Source organism: Biomphalaria glabrata, chromosome 9 (genome assembly GCF_947242115.1).
Source record: "Biomphalaria glabrata chromosome 9, xgBioGlab47.1, whole genome shotgun sequence".
NCBI lineage: Eukaryota > Metazoa > Mollusca > Gastropoda > Planorbidae > Biomphalaria > Biomphalaria glabrata.
Genome location: NC_074719.1, coordinates 13755911 through 13766255, shown reverse-complemented (window position 1 = coordinate 13766255; position 10345 = coordinate 13755911). Strand labels below are relative to the sequence as shown.

Sequence of the window (10345 nt, the reverse complement as noted above, 5' to 3'; positions counted from 1 at the left end):
CTGTGAAAGTGAGGCAGAAAGAAAAAAAATTACGAATACTATATTTGTAGGTACAATTTTAAATCACAATCTTGGTTTACACATTTTAATTCTTTAAGTTTAGTAATTTAAAGTCCAGCTTTTAACTTTGTCACTTGTGAATTTTGGCCAACCAGAATGTTGATATTTACAGTTCCATTATTTAACATGCTAAACGGATGGCCCTAAAAGCGATAACGCGAAGGACTAAGTCTACACAATTTCAACAAAATGTTTTTGTAGCTCTTATGTATTACATGAGACCAGAAAGCTAAAAACAAAAAAATGAAACAAATATAGAAAGTTAGATACGCCGCCCCCCGGGGGTGGGGTGCGGTGGGTAGGTAGTCTTTCAAATGTCACGTGACACATTTACATTTATACATCTTATGAAGCAGCCTAACGCTTAAAAGTGCTTTCATAAGCACAACTTTCTGTTAGAAAAAAAAATCCTTTGAAGTTGGAGTGGTTTGGTAACTAGACGTCCCGGAGAGCAAGGGCAGGGGAAGGTGCAGAAAGTGTGCCTGATCACACGAGTGTTACTACTACATGTCTTTATAATCCAGACTTAAAGACGCTCTCTCTCTCTCTTTCTGTGTGTGTATTAGTGTGTATGCATATATATATATATATAACTTGTTCTCCCCCCTCCCTCTTTTTTTTAGTGGTGTAACTCTAGTCCAACCTGCAGAAATAAAAGAGTGATCTTTTCTTTACTTCTTGATGTCCAAACTGTTGAGCCATGAAGATAATTATATATAAATATAAATTATATATATATATATATATATATATATATATATATATATATATATATATATAAAGTAAAAGGAAGTAAAGTTTCCCTTTCAGACGAGCAGGGTGTCATGTGGCCAGCACAACGACCAACCGTCTTCACTTTTCCCAACTAAAGTCAGGTACCCATTAAAGTGGACTCAATGGCGCCCTAAATATCCCCAAATTCAAAATCACTTCACCGAGATTCGAAACCAGGACTCCAGGTTCGGAAGCAAAGCGCTTAATCATTCAGCCATCGCGCGCCAATATGAATATATATAACATCTAATTTTTGAGTTAGAGCTGCTGTGTCTACGCTATCATTAGTTTTAAGCTTTGAGAAATTTTCCTCAAGATATTTACTATTTTTTTCCATTTGTCCTTAAATAAGATCTTCCAATGTCCAGTAGACTATCCTCTCCCCCCCCTCTCCACCCTTGGGTAAAAAACAAATAAACACAATAACAACATAGACATTTTTTGAAAGAAATGTTTTCTACAGGCTCAAAAATAAATATTTCGAATAGCTCCACTGGCAAATGTCCAAAGTTTGAGAAACTTTATAGAATTTAGATGATAAAATAAGTAAAGAACTTACGAGGCAGATGGTACACTGTCAGTTCTCTGCAGAGAAAATAATCCACTTCCAGTGACACGGCCTGAAATAGTGTTTAATTGATTAACATTTGTATTTTGTACATGGTGACTAGATCTTGTACTAGATACACATGTGAAGTCAAGTACAATGAATGATGCAGACTCAAGTGTTTGGGACAATGTATGATGCACAATCAAAGTGAGAGGGGCAGTCGAGGCATATGTAGCTCAGTACGCGTCTATTCGGGGTGATCTGTCTTAAGTGCTGGCTTTATCTACTTAACATGTAGGTCTAGTCACATGACTAGCAGAGCTAAGATTGGGATTGTGAATTAAAAAGAAAAAAAAATCCATGCATTTTTTTTTCTAATTGTAATGTTTGTTTTGTAATTGATATATTTCATTAGGTCTAGTATATGACACGTGAATATCACTGACCTTTCTCATATTTCTCCCTTAGAATTCGAAGACTTGAAAGGATCTTGGCTCGATGTGCACCGATCCTTATTCCAAGATCTTTGATCTCACTTTCAGTGGCGTAGATAAGATCCTGAAGAAAAATACAATGAATCCTTCATTAAATCTTGAGAGAGGGAATGAGACACACACACAGGGAGAGACAGAGAGAGAGAGAGAGAGAGAGAGAGAGAGAGAGAGATAGAGACAGCACTGTAGACTTTAGAAAGCATTACTCGATCAACTGACAATTGTGAAATGCGCGACTCACGACTAAGGTCATACACGTAGAACCAGGAATGTTACACATTGTATATATAAGATGGGTTGGAAAGTTTGACCAAAGGCGTATCCAAATAATGCCAGGATTCGCTGCAGCGCTTTCATTTCCAAACTACAGTTATAGAATTAAAGGGTGATCATTACCAATATTTGCCAATACGTATGTGTGCCAGGTCGTGTGGTATGCGCCCTGGACTGTCGTTCGGTGGTCTCGATGTTCAAGGGTTCAAACCCTGCCCGTTGACGTTCCCCGTCGTCCTGCTGGAGGTTTTGGGTTGGGGTGTAATTATCTTCACATCCGAAGAAACATCCGAATGATGTAAAACATTTCAAACCTAGTAGTAAGTCGAATGTATTGACAAGCCTTCAACTTATTAATCTACCTGTGGGGGTTTTTTAAACGATGTTAAATATCGTTTTGTTTTCTGTATCAGTTGAGCTCTTTGGCTTTATGGGATATTTTTTTTTTGGAATACTATCTAAATAACAACAAAAGCTAACATATGGCGGACCCAGGGCATCTCTGATCTCAGCCAATTAGATGACGTTCGTTCTTTGTCAATGTTAGAAAGATAAAGTAGACTATTTGCAGTATTAGTCAACACATTGAACCTGACATTGTGTCCACGCCACTGAGACAGTTACACAAAAGGAAGAGGTCACTTTAAACATCCGTCAACTCTTCCACACAAGACACGCAGTACCAGGACACTGGACCATAGTGAGCCATGTAGCGCTCCTCATATTAACTGTGCACTCCCAGTGATATACACACATACACAGTCGCTGGTCTACATACCCTCACAGTGTAACACATGCATACACTACACACATACTCACACAGTCGCTGGTCTACATACCCTCACAGTGTAACACATGCATACACTAAACACTTCAGTCACACAGACGCACATTTAGCTACACCATGTCCAAGTTGTCTGTTGTTGAGCAAGACAAACGTCAAGTACAGCACTTTAAAAAAGTAATTTTGTTTCAGTCGCAATTAAGATTTGTTTATATTGACTTTTGACCTTTAAAAAAAAAGACAAACCATTAGTATTTATCCGTTGAAAAGAACTGTTCCATTTCATAACAATTTTGTAGACTTGACTACCAGTGTAAGATCCAGTTTTGACAACACTTTAGAGACGGACTAAGAACTTTACAATAACTCATATTATAAGGTCGACTTTGTATACTAAGTAAACCATTTTTAGCGGCCCCCGAAAGGGGAAAAGACTCTATTAGTTTTGTGTGGAATGTCTGTCCGCCCGTCCGTTCCGTTTAGATCTTGTAAACTAGAAAAGATAGTAAAAATCCGAAATCATAATATTTTAGACCATTCAAAGTTCTGATGCAACGGCTACTTTTTTTTTTCTTTTCTGAAAGCGAAAAATCCAATTTTTAAAATCAATTATGAAAGCAGTTACTTTTTTTTTTAAAGAGAAAAAATCTATTTACTATGCATATAAGTGGAACATAAGTAAAAACAACAATTAGTAAGTAGTTTTTTCATATTATCGCGTGACTAAATGACGGAGTATAGATAGTCTTTTTTTTTTACGGATTCTTTTTTTCTTGACGCCTAAAATAAGACATTGACCCTTTACAAAACAATTAGATCAATTGGATACTCATTATAAGACATCAGTTAGGCCAGGTTCATATCTAACTTCACATTCACTTATCCCTTGGTCTACTGGACCGTTGGGGCACCACACAGGATCTGTCAACCTTCTTTCCCCATTCTTCTCTGTCATTTGCCTTTCATTCTGAAATTCTTTCTGAAAATATTGAAACCTGCCTGGGTGGAGCACCTCTGATAGAATTTGATTCTGATATTCTTCTGAAAATATTGAAACCTGCCTATTTACCTGCCTGTGAAGACCACGTCGGGGGCCGATTTTGAGTTTCAAACTGTTATTGTAACATTGTTTTTGTTACTTCCTGTTAGATTCTAAAATACTTTGATTAATTCACTACATATAATGGCCACAGTTTGACAAAAATCTGGTTTCTATTTTGTGCACACGTGCATACTACTATTACACACTGGATTGAAGGCTATGTCACTCTTCTATTAATAAAACAAATACAATCTGCAAACCGGATTGAAGGCTTCTGTTAATGAAAGGCGGCTGGTCGTTGTGTTGGCCACAGACACCCTCGTTAACCGTAGGCCACAGAAACAGATGACCTTTACATCATCTGCCCTATAGACCACAAGGTCTGAAATGGATACTTTATTTTTACATCTTCTAAGCTTATAAATTACTTTATTCATGTATTTGAATTTGTTCACCTAGATGTAAACTGACAGGTAGATCTACAGGCTAGCCAAAACTAAAACAACAAGAAATAAACATTTCGAAGGGCCAACAAACATGTAATATAATTAATGAGGCTGTTTCATGAACACAACTAGATCTAGTTGTTTCAATCTCTCAACTATTGTACGCTGTTTAGAAAGTCTACGTCAACAAATGTGTAGCCTAGTTACGTGAGCCACACCACGACTAGCTAAACAGACCATTCAAACGTCACGCAGTGCTACACTGACTGTGAAGAGGACGCTCAACTATTTCTTTACTTTCACTGCGGAGAAATGAGATACTGGACAATGATAACACTTTCACAAGCGCGTGACTCATTCATTTGGTTTTTGTTTTATGGACATAAAGTATATTGTATGAAGTGTATCTTTTTTTTTTTTAAGTCTCAAAACAACGAAGCTTTACAGTTCAGACACGAGGAGTAAGATTTGAGAATATTCTAGAACATGGTTCTAACTATAACTTTAATTTCATAATTGTATCGTAGAAAAATAGTATGTTATTCTATGGAGCCCATGATATAGATCAGTGATGCCCAAGCTACGGCCCGCGGGCTCCGACCTGTGATGCGGTGATATAGAGCACCTTCAGCTCCAAGTCCACACTGCAGAATGAAGCCTTCAAAAAATCAGCTCCACAAGACTCAAGTTACTTGACGGGTCAGAAATAACTTTTTTTCCCTGGTCAAAAATGTGTGTACACAAATGATATAGAACTAAATTGGGGGGGGGGGCGCTGGAGTTTCAAGGTCAAGGTCAGTGTATTAATTAATTAAATTAAATGCAAAAAAAAAATATTTTTGTTAAAACAACAGTGACGCCGAGCTTATACAGACTTGATCAAGTCGCCGCTCATGGCGTGGCTCATCTCAAGTTAATGAAATTAGTTTGTAGGATTTTAACATTCCCACAAGTTGCAGTTTCAAATAATGTTGTGTTTTTTTTTTTTGCTGTATCACAGTGATCAAGTGTGGCAATACGTGTTATGGCGTGTGTGCGTGTTTCTATGGTGACGTTAGCGATTGGTTGCTGGCTATGTAGTGTGAATGTTGCAAGGTAAGAGGTAATGTCGTCAGGTGTCTTGGGGAGAGAGAGAGAGACGAGTTTGAGACGACTCCAGTTGTCCGAGTGAGAAGACGTGTTTTTGTAGTTTTGTTCAAAATACTCTTTTATATTTTTTACTACATTTATTTATCTCAAGTTAAACGTGTCGAGGTTGTAAAAAGTTATTTATAGTAGTGTTGACAAAGCTATTCGAGTTATTTCAAGTTGTACAAGTTAAAATAGGAAACGCCTACAGCGGTTTAGTTGCCTACCAGCAGTTTGGTGCTACAAGTCAACGACAGTACGAAGCGACGATGAATTCGATAATTCACGAAGACAAAACTTTAGAATTGTTTTCAAAATGACACGTGACAGTTGATTCAGTTAAATCTAGAAAACAAAGGACTACGAAGTAAGTTTCGTACAATAAAATGATAAAAGAAACCTGCTAGGTTCTAACAGTACTTTACATGGTACGTTGGGTACGAAATAAAGAAAACACGGGAAGGCTGCTGTTCAAATCTCTCAGCTATGACGTCAAAACAAAAAAAAAACAAAAAACAACTAGAAACAGAATGACAACTTTAAAATTAGCAATCTTATCAACGAACTTGTTGTTGATGAGAGAAAACAACACTGGCTAATCAAAATATTGCTGTAAATTTTAAAATAATATTGTCTCGGTTATTAAAAATTTAGGACACCTATTGTTAAACATTTAATCGCCCTTCCACACAAACACCATAGGTATTGTAACTTTTCTTATTTACTGGTTTGTATAGCAAAGAAACCTATTTCATCTTCCAATATTATTAAGATAAAAGGGTACATGGTAAATAGCCAGTTACAAATAATCTTAGGAATTATAGCTACTTAGGTTTGTTCACTGACCTCTACTCCGCCATATTGGTGAAACAAGGGAAGATACTCTGGCATACTAAGTGCCTCCAGCCACGTGGATATGGCAATGTGGCGCCCCGCCATCTTTTTCTTTCTGCGGTAGTCCGAGTCTAGAACTTGCCTGAAATAATAAATAAAAACATCCAATTGTTAAATTTTGAGAAAATGATTGGTCAAGAGGAAATAAGAAGTAAACTGAGATATTTGCATTTAGATTTAGCGCTTTGATAACACCAATTATGTTTTTATCTGTTAAATTTGCCATCATTTGCCACCGGCCATTATGCCAAACCCGCTCAAAAGCTTTTTTCAAGTCTTTGAAGTTGGGTAACAATTTCTTTTAAGAGTTGAAGGTATTTTTCATTAAACAGTCAGAGCGCAGGTTGTCGTGACTGAATGTTTAGAGGGGACAAAAGTTTTTGAAGCACATTTGTTCAGATCGTTGTTTAACTCTTTCTCTCCGTAATTATTTACCACATTCTGGTGGAATCAACGTTGGTATCGTCAGTTAGGAGAGAAAGAGTTAACCTTACTCACTAGAAAGTCAGTTGTGATCTTGAGCTGTTTCCGAGAACAATTTCACACATTCTATGTGTTTTGCCACAAAGCACAAATGCCACAAATACGGTATGTATTTACAGGTAAAGATACATGAACTAATATTATGAGAAGAAAGTGCATCAGATGGTAGTCATGACACACCGAACTTTAATATACATTATGACCTATGACATACACATCTGCATAATTCAAACGTGGCCTACAAATAGACGACTCTTTCAATCAATAAAACTATTTTAGAACAATCAATTTACCATGATGTAGGTATAATCATTAGACATTGAAATTCTTAAATCATACTTTATTTCCCCTTGCAAGAGCCCGTTTCGGCCCATTTGGTCGTAGGCCCCGGCGCAATGAAGTAAAGTCAGACTATTAAGAGATAGGGAAATGATCATTGCAGAAAGAATTTAAAAAGATACAAAAAATAAGATTAAAATAAAGTCTCTTAGTGATGCAAGTGTTGATACATAAAAAAAAATAATGTCAAATGTTCTCAAAATAACCATCAAGTTAAAATCATGAAGTCATTATGATATGTTTAACACCATGGAGTCATTATGATATTTTTAACACCATGGAGTCATTATGGTATGTTTAACATCATGGAGTCATTATGATATGTTTAACACCATGGAGTCATTATGATATTTTTAACACCATGGAGTCATTATGATATGTTTAACACCATGGAGTCATAATGATATGTTTAACATCATGGAGTCATAATGATATGTTTAACAGCATGGAGTCATTATATGTTTAACATCATGGAGTCATTATGATATGTTTAACATAATGGAGTCATTATGATATGATTAACACCATGGAGTCATTATGATATGTTTAATACCATGGAGTCATTATGATATGTTTAACACCATGGAGTCATTATGATATGTTTAACATCATGGAGTCATTATGATATGTTTAACACCATGGAGCCATTATGATATGTTTAACACCATGGAGCCATTATGATATGTTTAACACCATGGAGTCATTATGACATGTTTAACACCATGGAGCCATTATGACATGTTTAACACCATGGAGCCATTATGATATGTTTAACATCATGGAGTCATTATGATATGTTTAACATCATGGAGTCATTATGATATGTTTAACACAATGGAGTCATTATGATATGATTAACACCATGGAGTCATTATGATATGTTTAATACCATGGAGTCATTATGATATGTTTAACACCATGGAGTCATTATGATATGTTTAACATCATGGAGTCATTATGATATGTTTAACACCATGGAGCCATTATGATATGTTTAACACCATGGAGCCATTATGATATGTTTAACACCATGGAGTCATTATGACATGTTTAACACCATGGAGCCATTATGACATGTTTAACACCATGGAGCCATTATGATATGTTTAACACCATGGAGCCATTATGATATGTTTAACACCATGGAGTCATTATGACATGTTTAACACCATGGAGCCATTATGACATGTTTAACACCATGGAGTCATTATGATATGTTTAACATCATGGAGTCATTATGATATGTTTAACACCATGGAGCCATTATGATATGTTTAACACCATGGAGCCATTATGACATGTTTAACACCATGGAGCCATTATGACATGTTTAACACCATGGAGCCATTATGATATGTTTAACACCATGGAGCCATTATGATATGTTTAACACCATGGAGTCATTATGACATGTTTAACACCATGGAGCCATTATGACATGTTTAACACCATGGAGCCATTATGATATGTTTAATACCATGGAGTCATTATGATATGTTTAACATCATGGAGTCATTATGATATGTTTAACACAATGGAGTCATTATGATATGATTAACACCATGGAGTCATTATGATATGTTTAATACCATGGAGTCATTATAATATGTTTAACACCATGGAGTCATTATGATATGTTTAACATCATGGAGTCATTATGATATGTTTAACACCATGGAGCCATTATGATATGTTTAACACCATGGAGCCATTATGATATGTTTAACACCATGGAGTCATTATGACATGTTTAACACCATGGAGCCATTATGACATGTTTAACACCATGGAGCCATTATGATATGTTTAACACCATGGAGTCATTATGACATGTTTAACACCATGGAGTCATTATGACACGTTTAACACCATGTAGTCATTATGACATGTTTAACACCATGGAGTCATTATGACACGTTTAACACCATGTAGTCATTATGACATGTTTAACAAAATCCAAACGTATCCAACCCAACATTCTGTCAACACGAGAAAATCTGCCCCTTGACTTTCGAACTAAGGGTGCTGTGACTATTCGCGTAACCAAATCCTTCCACTTTTCCCGGTCAGCAGCTGTTCTAAACCTGGCACTATTTCAATAGAGTGGCCTGTTCATTCCTTTATGTTATCCAATCAATGGTTTGGTTAGTGATATGTCTTGAAGGCTGCAGAACGCAAAGAATTACGATGAAAGAAAGCCCCTCTAATTATGTACCATATGAATTGTTCTATGGCTCCATGTGTTGTATAGGAAGATATATAACCTGTAATGGATGGCCCATATATGATGTGCACTATAGGGAGGTAGAGTGTAGTGTGCTAGAAGTTCAATAAATCTGTCAATGACTCCATAGACCATTACAATCCATCGAGATAGACTTTCTATGCAAACTTTAAAGTTGAGTCATTTGCTAAATAAACATTTGGTGCTTTTGAAGAGATGAGCCAAATATGTTCAGTCTGTCTAATAGTGAGTTTTAAATTTTAGATTGCATTACCCCCCTCCCCCTATTTTGTTCTCCAAACACTTTACCATCTTGAAACATTCGTTTTCTTTCTCCCCTCTTCCGAATGTTTTCTGTCCCCCCCCCCCTCGTGTAACTGTGTTCTCAGATACCTAATAGTCTAGTCAAACTAAAACTCACACATGCTTCCTTGAAGTAACCCACCTGAGTAGATCCCTGTAGGGAAACGTATCGAACTTGGACCCCACTGTGATCATTTTCCACAATTGTTGCTCTCTAGTACTTCTCTACCACTTCAAAAGTCGCCGGTGGGAAGATTACTTCCCTTGTGTCTAGCGATCCAGACGACTCGTGGGTTATGTTCTCCTGCCAATCTCCACTATAAAATGTTTGTATTTGGACATTTTGTCTTTTATATTACCTAGCTGGTACTAATATTAGTACCAGCATAACTTGGCTGTTAAGTAGGTTGATAAATTCATGTCATATTGCTTGAAACTAAAGTTTTTTGAAATAGACCAAATGTGATGTATCGTTAACTATTTTCACTAACATTCGTATCAAAATATTTATTCACTCAATTTAATTCACGTTAAAGAAACTTAACTCGTCT

The 10345-nt window shown here is 36.3% G+C and overlaps 1 protein-coding gene across 6 annotated transcripts in view; it reads right to left on the bottom strand.

Annotated features, from left to right (window-relative positions):
• Positions 1–10345, bottom strand: part of LOC106074645 (SH2 domain-containing protein 3C-like) — a 76653-nt gene that overhangs the window by 4046 nt on the left and 62262 nt on the right. For 4 of the 6 annotated variants that reach the window (XM_056041935.1, XM_013235452.2, XM_056041934.1 and 1 more), the window contains exons 2-4: positions 6398–6527; positions 1831–1942; positions 1394–1454 (exon numbers count right to left, since the gene is read on the bottom strand). In XM_056041935.1, coding sequence (XP_055897910.1) covers positions 1394–1454; positions 1831–1942; positions 6398–6490 — 266 coding nt within the window. In that variant the 5' untranslated portion in view covers positions 6491–6527. Of the gene's footprint in view, positions 1–1393; positions 1455–1830; positions 1943–6397; positions 6528–9936; positions 10231–10345 lie in introns of all 6 variants that reach the window. The other 2 variants (XM_056041931.1, XM_056041933.1) reach the window with 1 other exon arrangement.